At 40.7% G+C, this 14,623-nt stretch overlaps 1 protein-coding gene across 1 annotated transcript in view; it reads right to left on the bottom strand.

Annotated features, from left to right (window-relative positions):
• Positions 1-557: 557 nt before the first annotated feature.
• The window catches only part of LOC137796352 (potassium voltage-gated channel subfamily B member 1-like), a 33,883-nt gene continuing 19,817 nt past the window's right edge, over positions 558-14,623 (bottom strand). Inside the window, exon 2 of the mRNA XM_068594245.1 lies at positions 558-3,314. Coding sequence (XP_068450346.1) covers positions 1,458-3,314 — 1,857 coding nt within the window. The 3' untranslated portion in view covers positions 558-1,457. The remainder of the gene's footprint in view (positions 3,315-14,623) is intronic.

The following is a 14,623-nucleotide window of genomic DNA, read 5'->3' as shown; positions in this document are numbered from 1 at the left end:
TACCATCATATCATCTGTACGAGTTATGAGTGAGAACATTTCTTTGGTTCTTCACATTGATTGCACAAAGGAAAGAGGGACATATATGTACAAGGAGTCGGTAGCAAACGATACAAAGCCACCTACTGCAGTATATTGTAACTCCATCAAAATAATGCAGTACACATTTTGAAATGCAAAACTACGAGATTAGAACAATATATTTGTCTAAAAGTCCATTCTTTTAGAAAATATCTTAAAAATATAAATTATTTTCAATCTTTTCTTCGTACAATAAATGTGTGTTTTTTTATAATCTGTTTGTGTAGTCGTACATGTACAATAATTACACTGGAGGTTCAACATCTCAGTAAATCTCAATTGGGTCTTTGCAGATAGTGATGCTTATTTTATGTGAAGTTAAGATTATCAGCTACAAAAGGAATGATGACACCTTTGAGGTTGGTTTGAAATAACACTTTTTTTTGAATTTCTTCTGACTAAAACTAATCACACAAATAGAAACAAGAATAAAGAGGTTATTTCTCTGTGCTCACAACAAAACTAATTATCATGTTAAGGTGCTCTCTTGCCAGCAGTCAGACACAATGGGGACAAAAATGGAAATCTATGGATGTTACTTGTCTCTGTGTCTAAATGTATTCTGTGGAGTAAAAAATAAAGACCAGCAAGATGATGAACTTGGACACAAATACCTAAATCTCAAGTTCACAAGAGATCAAGAATACTATGTAACAATACATTGTGTGTGTGATCTGTCTCTGCTTCCCCCTCATACAAACACAACATAAACTAAGGCCAGTTATGAGGAAGGAAGGTAAAAGAAGCAAACTATACACTTTTCCAACCCACTGTTGGTTTTGTAATGCCATATTTATACACAGTTTAACTAATAACTTTAAGAAACATGTGAGTTCCCTCTTCACACAACAACAAAGGTATCTGAACTACAGCTGAATGAGTTTCCCATCGTTCAGTGCCAGGCTTCAATGCTTTCTGTGGTTTGCTACGATTTGGACATTCTTTGCTAAAGTTTATCCAGGGATGTCAGAAAAATAGTTTTTTGCTTATAAAAATGATATCCTATACGCCTACAACTAGCTCGTAAATATATGTCGATCTGGACGAGAAGAAATGTATAAATAGTAAAAACGATCAGATGGGCATTCCTTGTCCTTTTTTTTAAAAACGTCTTAGATCAGAGTCTTCTGCTAAATTGATTAATTCAGGAGTCCTAGAAAAGGTTCAAGAGCAAAACACAAACAATGTCATTGTCCACAGCTATTTCCATGGCAGAAGCATTTTGTAATGTAATTCTTCAAATCTTCCTGCAAATGTTTTCAGGGCCTTTTTGCATTTTTGTGAAATTTAGTTTTGCTGAGTTCACTGTGCTTCTTAAATTATTTTTTTTTTTGCTTCCTCCTCTCCTGTTTCTTTCATGGCCCGTTATTGTATCTTTAAGTGTTGGAGTGACTCTTCTCTCCCTGAAGTGGTTGTAGTTCCTGAGCCACATGGTTCTCCTGCCCTTCTACCGGCAGTGTGCTGTTCCTCAGCTTTGTCTGCAGGCCCTCCGTGTGGTTGGCCCCTTGCTGGAAGCTGGACTGACGGCCAATCTTGGGGCTTGCTCTTTCCAGGAGTCTTTTGGATGAATTGACGCCTGAACCATCATGTTGGTGCTCCTCCTCATCTGTGTCGGCGTCGATGAACGTATTGATGGATGCATCGTGGAATGTGAAGAGGCTCCTGGGAAGAACATTTTCCGGGCTCTTGCTGGGTGTCCTACTTCTGGCAGATGTATAGACGGACACCTCGGGGCTCTGGACTGACGAGCTGTCTGAGAGGGCCCCTGTCCCAGAATCCTCTCCAGCTCTGAAGTTGACCTTGAGAGAGTGCCTTTTGAGCGGGTTGTTTAAGCGCAGAGCACTGGGACTGTCAGCATACGGGCTGAGCTTGCTGCCTCGTCTTGTTTGGGGTGTATTGGTGCCCTGGGATTCTTCATGCTCATTCTCCAAAGTGGGCTCAAGGCTGGGGTGGGTGCTGACCTTCACTGGCATGCTGCTGATGGGGCTGTGGGAAAAGCGAAAGCTTTCAGGGAAGTCAGTGGTGCAGCTGATGAAGCTGTCAATGCTGGACATGCTCCTCATGTCTGCAACTGTTTCTGCTTTACTTGTGACGGCTTCAGCGGTGATGCTTCCCATTTCTATTTCTGTTCTCTGCCTAACTGCTTTGGACGGCGGCTTCTTTTCCTTGCTGTTAAAGTTGCGATGTGACTGGGCCGTGGCCATGTTATTGTACATCTCCTCCAATTTCTGTGCGCTAAGATGCTGAGGGCTGCTGGAGGGCTTGGCCTGCTCTTGGTAGCTTGATTTGAGGGTCTTGGTGGGGCTGCTGGGACTCATCTGTGACCTGAGTTTGGCTGTACCTCTCTGCACACTCGGAGGCACATGATTATCATGCATCTTCTCCGTCTTTTCATCATTATTTTCCACCATAATATCCACAAGTGCTTCATTGCGGCCAAGTGAATCTTTCATGTTCATAGAAACAATGCTGCCATTTCTCTTCGCCCTCTCCAGAGCCTCCCTTCTTTTGATGGCTTTCTCCTGCCTCTTTTGCTCTTTGTAGAACTCTGAGAAGTTATTCACAATAATGGGGATAGGCAGGGCAATCACCAGTACTCCAGCAATGCAGCACAATCCTCCAACTATCTTTCCCAGGAGAGTTTTGGGGTAAATATCTCCATAGCCTACTGTTGTCATAGTAATGGTAGCCCACCAGAAAGAAGCTGGGATGCTTTTAAACTTTGTATCCTCCTCGTCCTTTTCGGCAAAGAACACCAGACTAGAGAATATCATGATGCCCATGGCCAAGAAAAGGATGAGCAGGCCCAGCTCATTGTAACTTCTCTTCAGAGTGAAACCCAGAGACTGAAGACCTGTGGAGTGACGAGCCAGCTTCAGGATACGTAGGATACGCATGATCCGGAAAATCTGAACTACGCGCCGGACGTTCTGAAATTGCAGCACACTCTTGTTGGATTCTGTCAAGAAGATGGTGATGTAGTATGGCAGGATGGCCAACAAGTCGATAATATTCAGCGGACCTTTGAAGAACTTCCACTTGTTGGGGGAGGAGAGGAAGCGCAGCAGGTACTCCATGGTAAACCAGGCAATACACACAGCTTCCACGTGGGCCAGTTGCGGGTTGTCTATGGATTGACCAAACTCATCGATGTCCTGCAGCTCTGGAAGGGTGTTCAGAGACAAGGCAATGGTAGACAACACAATGAAGAGGATGGAGATGATTGCCAGGATCTGGAAAACAAAACACAGAAGAAAACAGTGAAAAATACTGATGAATACACAGTAATGTCTGAGGAATATACCCCAGTGCTGTATTAAACTTATTTTTTTCTATAGAGATAATGTCTGTTGTTCTAGACTAAAATATCACAATGAATATTGAAAGGATTATCAGGAGATTTTGGGCAAATATTTCAAGTCCTAAGAGGATTAATCAAGCAGACTTTGGTGTTTCTCTGATTTTGGATTCAGTACCATCATCAGCTCAACATTTTTATTTGTGCAATAGTTTTATTTTGCTTATGTACAGCCTCACATGGCCCTGTTCAGTAATTTGTAGTGTATATATTTCTGCAAATCCAAAGAACGAAGAAAGATTAGTATGTGCATAGCAACAAAATATGGACGTATTCAATCCAGTGTTTTAATCTTCATGAAACAAGCAGCAAACGCTTCATCATCAGTACATCACTGCATTATTAAAAAACAAAGATTAAACGGCTGCCCTGAACATGCAATAACTCTGAAGCCATATGTTTGTTTTTTTGTGAGAGGCTCCTTCTCATAACCTTGAATCTGTATTTTGTACCACACTTCAAACTTTCATTTTGATAATTATACTTACGACTAAAAAGTCACTCACTTTGCCTCTTTTGCAATTTGCAATGTTAAAAGGTATATTAAAGGCCTGGATGTGGCCAGTGGAGCTGAAGTTAGCAGTTGTCCCTGAACTACATTCTGAAAGTTAAAACACTCCATCAAAGTGAAGTCGTGTTTCAACAATGTCAGAGGAAGAAGGTCAGTCCCGTGAGAAACGCCATTTCAATGTGTCAAAGCGGTGTGATTCCATTTGAGACACTAAATTGCATTTCAGAAATGACTAAAATATCCCAACTTGCAATAGCTTTGACTGATGATATTTTTTCACGACCCATTTAACTGTCTGGCTACTTTCTCCTAAGTATTCATGAAATGTCATGTCAGCATTTCAAAAGAAATGAGGTCAGAGCTAATGCCATCTCTGGGGCAGATGTTTTTGTTCTTTTTTTTAAGTCTTGACATGCATCACAGAGCGAGACAGTGAACGAGGGAGACGAGAGAGGTTGAGATTGAATTGGGACATTTTTAAAATCTTTGCCACATTGTCTCTGTGCTTCAATCCTTCACTGCCAAATGAAGACCAGAATGTATTACTTGTTTTACAAAGCACGCCATGCTGTGAGCCGGCTTGACAGACACCTGGAGACCTCTGAAGCATTGAGCCACTTACTCAAGATATAATCTGCTGAGTACAATAGGGTCTCATCATAGTGCTGGTGCTTAAGAAGGCTGCACGGTTGTGGGTGTGTAGGTGTGCCACACCTATTAGTCCTGTCCCAGAGTCGGTGTAAAATCCATCACAAGGTCACTGTGGAGGCTGAGTCCAGGCCAGTGGTGAGCAGGATTATTCCCTGCCACCAATCAGTGGCCATAAACTGTAATTAATCTCGACAGTAGACTGCTTGCACACCTACCTTGGCCTTTGAGGAGAGAGGGACTAAAAGCATATTTCTGCCGTGGTGGAGATAAGAGAGGGCAGGAGACAGGCTAGATGAAATGCATTTCAACTTCAGCAGCCAAATAGTTCAATAGTGAGGGTGTATTAAAGTAAAGGACAAACAAAAAATGTAAACTATCAGAGCGATCTCTGAAATAGCCTGCCTCCAGGTCTGGATCCCTTAAGACCGTGATGGATGAAAACGACCCATTAGAGATGTCTTGTTACTAACATTACCATCAGTGAAGTGTAGTTTGTAAAGGTCAGATTAGCAGACACAGCAAAGTTTGGAGAGGTTGGAAAAAGAAATTGTACCATTGACTTAGCTGCAAATATTTCTAAAGACAAAGAGGAATGGGCGGCTGAGCCTGAGATCAGCTGGACCATCCAGTGGAAATTATACTCGTCAGATCAACACTAATCTGTGTTGATGTACTGATTAGGCCCGAGCGTCACGGATGAATCACGCTGAATACAAAGGGCAGCATTTAAAACTGAACCAAGGTGTGTAGTGTGTTTTTAGAACAACCAAAGCATGACCAGCTCAACTTCCCATGAAATTCTCTTTCTCCTTCTCACTTGCTTTTTCCCCTCCACACTGGGCGTACTCCAAACTGGGGTCAGCCAGAGGGGAAATCATGGGGATGTGATCTTACCACAGAGATGCAGTACAGACCGAGAGAGAGAGAGAGAGAGAGAGAGAGAGAGAGAGCGAGAGAGAGAGAGAGAGAGAGAGAGAGAGAAGTGTCTGAGGGCACTCAGCACTGTGACAAGTCTGTGACACAGAGGGAATGAGTCTGAGCTTTGCTGCCGAAACATGTGAGTTTCCTTGGTTAGTCAACGTGATGTGAGTGCGTATGTAGGATTTGCGTGCGACAATGACACTGTTTTACAAATGAGGAAATGTAATATAATATCTTATTGTAGCTGCCAGACACAGTTGAGACGAAAGATAGAAGTGTAATATTGCAGTTCAGATAAAGGCAATGAAGCTAAAAATCTAATTGGATTAATATGTTTCACTCTGCAGCAGAGATATCAGGGCGCAGATGCGATGTTAAAGAGGGTCATGGTAAGTGTTGTGTTACCTCATTCTTCTTAATGACAAGTGCTGAGGTTGTGAGGACAACCTGTCTGCATAAACGGAAGATTAATCTGACCAAGACTGCTGCTGCTTCAACACGACCCTAACACACACTCATGCTTAACAAACAAACCCACATGCATAATATACACACACTCATTTCCACTCCCAGCTCAGTAATTAGCCCGAGTCTCTCTGCCCCACAAGCCAAGAGGCAAGGGGCTGAATATTTAATATCTTCCTGGAGTGCAAGCTGCGCTGTCCTGGAAAAGGTGTGTGTGAGTGCTCACAGGGCCAGGAAGAGTTGCAGAGCTGCAGTGGAAGACACTAACGTTGACCTGTCAGTCAGGAAATCACCAAATTCAATAGAATGCATCCTCTGGATAACTCGATTATACCACAATTTTATAGCAGTCCATAATTAATTGGCTAAATACAATGTTTCTGTCTTTGACCTCAACAATTAACCCTGTAAAGCTCTAAACATGTGACTACAACACAAACACAGTAGAGCATCTGTTTCACTCATTGGTTTACTTTTAAATACAAATACTCTTCGGATCACAAAAAAAACTCACTCTAATAAAAAAAAAAAATCCAAATAAATATATTGTCTTTTTCTGAATAAAAATAAAATTGCTGATAATATAGTCAAAGTAGTGTTATCCGTGGAGTGAAAAGGTTCACACAGATTATGCCATGCTGTCACAGACGTGTGTGTGTGTGTGTGTGTGTGTGTGTGTGTGTGTGTGTGTGTTAGGAAAGAATGAAAACAGACACCATGAACAAAGTGGCATTGTAATTGCCAGTGGAAATCTTTCTGCCTGGTATTATTACTCCTCAAGCTTTCTTACGTCACACCGTGTGAAACGTTGATTCACTGGTCTTTTCTAATCGTAACTGGTTTTTCCCTTTTTCACCCCTTTGAACTGACTCAATGGAGGGATTGTGAGACTTAGTGACTCACTCACTTTATTTCCTCTGAACATATTGAGTGCAAGGTGGCATCTCTAATCCTCTTATTGTATTACCACCTTTATGATTTGGCAATACATGTTTTCTTGCTCTTTGTGCTGACAGCTGACCTTCCTCCGAGAGTCTGTTGCGGTTCTGCTGTCGTTCCCTCTAAGAGATACAGTGTCAGGGTTTTAGTGTTACGCTAATACTTCATTGGAAAAGATGGATGGAATTACGCTGCCAGTAAACAAAGTGGAGAAGCCCTTTGCAGCTGGGAACACTTCCTCCACAGGGTTACCATCACCTTCTCGGAAAACTCCTCACAGGGAGTGCAGTGCAATAAAACTACTCTCACCTGCTGCTCTCTTACATAAACTAATGACAATTAACATACAAGTCCCCTCTTTTTGTTCACTCTTGTGTAGTATTAGGCTGCTCAGGGATTAGGCTGACGGTATTCTATCTTTTTGTTTCAGTAAAAAAAATATCACAAAAAGACCAAAAGTGGCAATCTCAATGCCGACGGAAATCAATTACTTCCTTCTAAATACGTAAATGTGTTTCAGCAAACATTACTCAGACACAAGTAAATAGTATTTGTTGGGGACTATTTCCAGCTGGTGAACGTTAACCACAGCAGGATGGTTTGACTCAAAACAACATTTCTGATTTTCATGTTATTGAAGCACCTTGTTAACTTGTGCAACAATGAAAACACATAATTCAACTTCAATCGTTTTTTAGATGGAGATTTATGGCACAAAGAAATAAGCTTTCAGGTTTTAATTTTACCATTTAATTTAATATCAGCAAACTCATTCTTTAAAATCAGCTTTAAAATCAACGTAAACTAGAAACAAGCATGTATGAGGCCCAGGATAAACATGAGGAATGGTTTTGGTAATAGTAAAAGCTATAATTTCAGATTGAAACCTTGATATAATACAATGCATGATGTATTGCTGCCATGGCAATGGGATCTAACATTGGGGTTTTAATGAGTTTCGATGGGAACATTTTTGTCCTCAAGGGTCTGAAGGTCTATAATTTGGCTTCACTGCTTATTATGGCAGCTGAGGTTGACCTTTAAAAACACTTCCTAACACCATTTGCATTAACACTGTCCTGACCTTTTTAAAAATAAAAAAGAAGCCCAACATGCTCCTAGTTCAAATTTAGCTGGTATGAGTTGTTAATTTCTAACCCATCTGCAGAGATGTTAACCTCCTAAAAGCCAACAAGCAACATCTTTTACTGTAAATACTAAAAATGTAGACATTTCTTGTCCCAAATGATGGCATAAGAGACTGAACAAATGTGATTAAATGGAACGGCAGGAGTAACGACCTTCAGGCTCTTCAGGGAGCGAGCACAGGGACATAAAGTCTGAGGTCAGCTGTCTTTCACTGATGTTTATTTTTCTTAAATACTGTAGCATTCCAATTTGAGTTCTATAAATTAAATTATGGTTTTGGGGAGAAAAAAAAAGTTTTGTAAAACATTGTATCATTTAGTAATTTTTACTAACACACACTGTTCACATGCTGTCGAGACTGAACTGAGAGAGCTTGAAAAAGATCAAATTGATGTGAAAAGATGACAACTATACAAGAATAAGGAGGAACAATGAACAAGTAGGAGCAATAATAACGGCTTTTTATAAATCATTACTTTACATCACATTTCGTTTGAGAAGAATTATATAAGTGCCTCAGGTGCCACTTTCCCATCTGTTTCCAAAAAAAGCAACTCCCAAAGTGACGAGGCCCCCTGTGTCCCACACAGATGTGCCCTCTGTCTCTTCTGCCTCTTCTGCCTCTTCTGCCTCTTCTGCCTCATCTGCCTCATATCTCTTTGCCTGCCAAGTTTTTCTGTCCCACCTTTAAGCCCACAGCAGGGGGCATGTCTACCCGAGCCGAGGAGGAGTCGGGGAGATGACTGAGCTTCCAGCTCCGGGATGTGAAGTGTGAAGGTGGTGTTAAAATGATGAGGCAGAGCATTGTGTAAGCTCTGATGTATGTCTTCTTTGTCATTAGCAAATCATGATTTTCGAGAGTAAGGGAATACATATAATTCAACAAAAGATAGTAGATATATACATTAATTAATCTTACACTGGTTGAAAGTATGAAAATGTACTCAAACACAGTATTTAGTTAAACTTTTCAGGTACTTGTAAGTTATATTATTTTATATTTATTCCAATCCATTATTCAAACCGCTTATCCTGTTCAGACTCGCGGGGAGGCTGGAGCCTAAATTGAAAAATGAAGTCATAATAAAAGACTTGCAGAGTGAGAAAGTGATACGAGAGATCGTTTCCCTGTGGCCGAGGTACAAACGCTGATGCTGAGAGTCAGTTCCCCTTGATAAAACATCTGTGCTATGCCCATCGGTCTTTTCACCTGGAACAGAAAACTAGGACTAGATTTCTCCTGTGTCTGTATCTTATTATTTAACAATAATTTAGAGAATTAAATAGCAAAACTATGTTGTACTGAGATTGCTGCAGATTACTTCCTCACTCCATCTGAGTCATTTCGTAAGGCATATAAATCAGTTTGGGCATTAAATGAAAGACTGATCCAAAATTATTAAGTCATGAAAAACCAGACAGGAGCTTCTCTACTGGCAGAGCAAAAATATGCTTATAGATCCACATCACCTTCATGATGTATGACTATTGATTTCAAAGGGGATATGAAGTTAAGTGATGACAGTTAGTGAACAGCTGCTTATGTTAATAATTATTTGGCAAAAAGTCTCAATGTACACTTGAATGAACGCAATGTTGTTGACACAAACCTGTAACATATTGATTGATTATATCATTTACCTGTATTATTAATTCAATAAGATTAGTATAATTCATTTCAACACAGTGTGCTGTTCAAATAGAGGGGCTCTCCTAAACAAGCCCGTATTTATTTGCCAAACACTTCATTATATATTTTATCTAAAAGTTATAATTTTCTTGGTTGACTTGAAGTTTTTTTTTTTTTGGTGACTTTTTATCTAAACATGTATTTGTAGCATTGTGGACTTGGCTTATATGAAATATTGGAATATTAGATATGTACTTTTTTAAAAACATTTTTAGTGACAGGATTTACCATTAAATGTTTTACACACAAGAGCAAATTAGTTTCCATCCCATCAGCAATGTTTCAGAATGGGAATTGTTCTGAACTCTTAATGAAGAGTCTGAGGTCACAGCCTGTGCTGGTCTGTCTGTTTAGACTTGCTGTGGAAACGTTAGGCTGGGGAGACTCTTCTCCAGGCTGCAGAAAAATAACACACAGCTTGCACAGCTGAGCCCTACTAATGGAAGAAGTCTGACATCTGTGATCCTGAGGTCTACACTCCTGATATCCAGTGGGCGTCTTGATGTGGGCCTGAAATGCAGCACACCGGAAAGACTCCTGGCTCACAGCACAATCACATCTCTACGGCGCAAAGACACATCACAGCCAGCTGAAAGTGACAAGTTCTCAAAATGTCTGTCTTTGTTCTTGATCCTTGTTTTGTGCAGCTGGAGTTCCAGATGTCTCTCGTTTTTTTCAATCTGAAACTGGTAGCAGTATTTATTGGCCGGCGGGAAAGAGAACAGATAATATCATGCTGAATCACCACCAGCTCTGTGAAAATGGACCATTTGGCAGCACAATGCACAACAAAATCATTGTTTCATTTTTCAACTCTTATTACGGATGTGCTGGTGTGGTCATTACACAATAGGATAAGTACCAGTAGAAAAAGCTGCCAGGTTACCGTGGTGTAATTAATATGTCTATCAGTCTCGTGAAGTTAGGTTTATTTGCAATTAAACAATCAACATTAGGTGACAGACATAAACAGGAGCAGTGGGCATAAAACACTACTAGCTAATGCAGATCATGACCAGGATGCAAACATAACTCAGGAGATTTCATCAGACCCGGAAGTTCATGACCTCTGTCAGAAAAAAAGTAATTATTGAGGTTGAATGAATGAAGGCCAATTATTGCGTGAATTTCAGTGAAAGCGCAGGAAGTCCAGTAACAGAGTGATGCTGTCGTGCCCTGAAATATGTTATTTTATTTATGTCTTGCTGATTTAATATGACTGTCTCCATTTCTAATAATTTACTTTAAATGTGTTTAAGTTCATTCATATGTTGTTTTTTCAATGTTTCAGACATTAATTACCTGCACACATACTGACTGTGAAGTGAATAAAGTATTGTATTGACCCTTTATAAGAGAGCGCTGTCTCTTTAAGAGAGAAGTTGGGAAGACGTGCAGTATGCAGGCTGAAGACAAACACATTATGCTTGTGTTTAATCGTGGATTTGTTTGTTCGTTTAAAGGGTGCAACAATACCATTCTGATGAAGAGCAATGTGTTTTTTCTGCCGTCAAGCTCTGCTGTTTACTCGCCCGCCACACCACCATGGAGCCTCATCATACGATACAGAAGGATTTCCAACCTGAGGCTTGATATGAGCCATGCAGCCAACACAAAGGTCCATAAGATGTCTTTACTGATCTGGTGTCTGCTGACAGCTAAGTAATGTTCACTAAACTTCCAGTCTCCGGTGACCTGCCGCTGAGGCCCTGCGGCCCTGTTCAGTGTTAAATAAAGAGCACCATAAAGAGCAGGTAGCAACTGGTTCCTGTGACATAATTGGGTGTCCACACTAAGTGGAGAGAGTTACCTGCTGCTTACGGTGAACAACACCTAAAACTGGAGAGGCCTGATGCCATATTTTAGCTTAACACTACAGTTTCAGTGTGAGACATTTGAGGACATTCAAGACGGATAAAGCTGATGCTCAAGTGTAATTAAACATTAAAAGGTACTGCACCATATAGTAGGGGAATCCTTTGACATAAGATAAAATGAGATAATCCTTTATTAGTCCCTCAGTGGGGAAATTACAGGATTACAGCAGCATTGCACCAATGATTTTGTACAGATAAAACAAAGAGGTTTCCAATGTCTATGCTAAGCTAACCAGCTTCCTATTTATTAAACCTTTCCATGTGATGGCTCATGTCCTTTGATAAATTGTCATTTTAAGGGCAACTGTGGCTCAGTGGTGAGCAGGGTCATCCTTCAACCAGAGGATTGGTCCCCGGCTCCTCTCGCCCATGTCGAGACACTTAACTCGAAATTGCTCTTGTAACTGCGCCTACGGAGTATGAGTGTGCGTGAATGGTTGATAATACTGATGTGGCACCTTGCATGGTGGCTCCTCCCACCAGTGTGTGAATGAATGAATGATGTCATGTAGTGTTAAAGCGCTTTAAGTGGTCGAAAGACTAGAACAGCGCTGTACAAGTACAGGTCCATTTTTGAGCTGGACTTGCATCTCTTGATAAATTTATCTGCACTACAGCAGTTTTGGGTTTTTTTCTGACAATGTTATCATTGCAGCAGAATTATTCTGGACTGTCACATTTCACCTGTGAAACTGCTAATGTAAGAAAACTGAAATCATCTTAACCAGTCCCAGTACGCCAGGCCCACCACTCAGTGTAGCCATGACAACGATCTCACCAGGTTGCAATTACAGAAGTAGGTGCACGACCGGCTGTCTGGAGGAATCTCTTCCTGCACCTTTTCTCTCACTGTTACTTTTCCTCTCTATTCAAGCATGTGATGGTCATCTCCCGCTGCGTCTGAATAGGACATTATTTCTGTGTAAGCATCTCATGGTTGAAAACGGTAAGATGTCACCTCAGATTGCACCCACACTGTTGCCCGTTCAGTCTGCTTTATATCTGTGATGAAAAAAAAATGCACACAAACAAAAATGGCCCTTAGTCTTGTTCTAAAAGCACCGACACTCAGTGTAATGGCATGGCGACTTTAGATTTTGTCTTCCCAGATCTTCCTGTAGCTTTTTGCTTTTTTGCTAAATTAAATTGTCCAAATTGTTTCTTCAGAAACGTCTAGCAAATGAAACCAAAGAATACTCCTCTTGCACAGTTAACACAGATGTAGAAGTGAAACATAAAAAAAAATCTATTTTTCATTCCATAGAAGTGAAACACCCACTCCTCTTAAATGATTCAGTAGGAGTGGAAGGGCAGATCAAAAACTTCCTGCCTGACCGGCAATAATGACCACAGCTCTGTGTGTGTTTGTGTATGTGTGTGTGTGTGTGTGTGTGTGTGTGTGTGTGTGTGTGTGTGTGTGTGCGCGCGCGTGTGCGTGGACATGTACAGTATGTCTCAAGTCTGATATCTGCTACAATAGTGTGAGTCCACCTAATATCTCCTGGTCCTGCTCATTTCTGCCCCACTGTACTCTGGAGGCCGAGGCACTCTAAGACCTGCTCATCGTCAGTAGTAAAGCAAGGTTAGAGATACATAATGCAAAAAGAGACCGAGAGTAGAAAGATGTTTGAAGTGCAGCGTATAGTGTATAATGTATGCAGCTGGGATGTGCAAGCACTAAAGGGCCCTCAGGCAACAGGCAGAAAAGGAAACTTCAGAAGTGACCTACTTTCTAAAACACCTTAATGAAATGTTTAAAACAAAGTTAATAATAATCAATGTCTGAAATAGAGTAATACAACTCAATTGGTTGTACGTTGACCAAGTAACGAAGTAAGTAAGGAAGTAAGGAAGTAAGGAATAAGAAAGAAAGAAAGAAAGAAAGAAATACTTTGAGATTCTGACATTTTCATCAAGAACAGTTTAGGGGAATATAAGCTTTAAAAAAATTAACATTCACTCTGATCTTAGACGCCTGACATACAAATGGTGATGGAGCCTTTCAATGCAGTCAAACATTAACAATAGGGCAGAATGGGAACATACTATACTTAACTCTACATACTTAACGGGACATTTGTGGTGCACGTCGGGGCCGTTCAGTCGCGCTGTAATGAGACCAAGATTGTAATGAGACAGAAAAGCGTGCACAACTGTCTCTCACAACATATGGCAAATGTACACAATGGCGGGCAGCTGCGTGCGATCTGCGTGAATGACTGAAACAGGATTTGCACACTGAGGGATCAAAAACAGGGCGGGCTCCATCAATGCAGAATGCAGTGGGATTAGTTGTCATGTTGTCATAATGGATGAGGGAAGAAACCGCAGGCTCACGCGCTGCCTCTTTCCCACTATCTTCTTTCTCCTCTATCACACGTGTTCGCTGTCACACCAGGTGTGCAAATGCACAAACACACATACTGGCAGCACATGTGCACACATATCTCCTCAAAGGGAGACTGCGTGGCATACAGCTCAGCTGATTGTTTCCATGGTGACGTGAGGCTTTAGTATTTGCATAACCGATGCAGCAACGCATTCACAAAATCAGGAGTCAGACGCTGAACCACATGGTGGGAAAAGGTTCATGCATTTATGGTAATATGTTATATTTATACACACAAGTTCATGAAAGCAGGCATAACTCTTATTTCTCATAATTTAATACTTAATAGTTGGTAAGAAAAAAGTTCAAGCTCTTGCCACAAAGGAAACTATTCACACTGGAGCTGAAATGATTTGTTGATTAATCGGTTCGATTGACAGAAACAATGTGCATTCTTTGTTTCAGTCATTTTTCAAGCAGAATTGTGCTAATGTGAGAATTACCTACTTTTCTTTGTTTTATAAATGCAATTATAAAATACATGTTTTGAGGTTTCAGGCTGATGATCAGACAAAATGGCAGCTGAAGGTGTCACATTGACTTTGAGGAAACTGTAAACAGCATTTTATTATTGACTATTTTCTGAAATTTT

The sequence above is a fragment of the Clinocottus analis genome, unplaced genomic scaffold (assembly GCF_023055335.1).
Source record: "Clinocottus analis isolate CAN_PGR_092001 unplaced genomic scaffold, fCliAna1.0.p SCAF_3, whole genome shotgun sequence".
Lineage (NCBI taxonomy): Eukaryota > Metazoa > Chordata > Actinopteri > Perciformes > Cottidae > Clinocottus > Clinocottus analis.
Note: the sequence above shows the minus strand (reverse complement) of the source record. Positions and strands in the feature narration are given on the sequence as shown.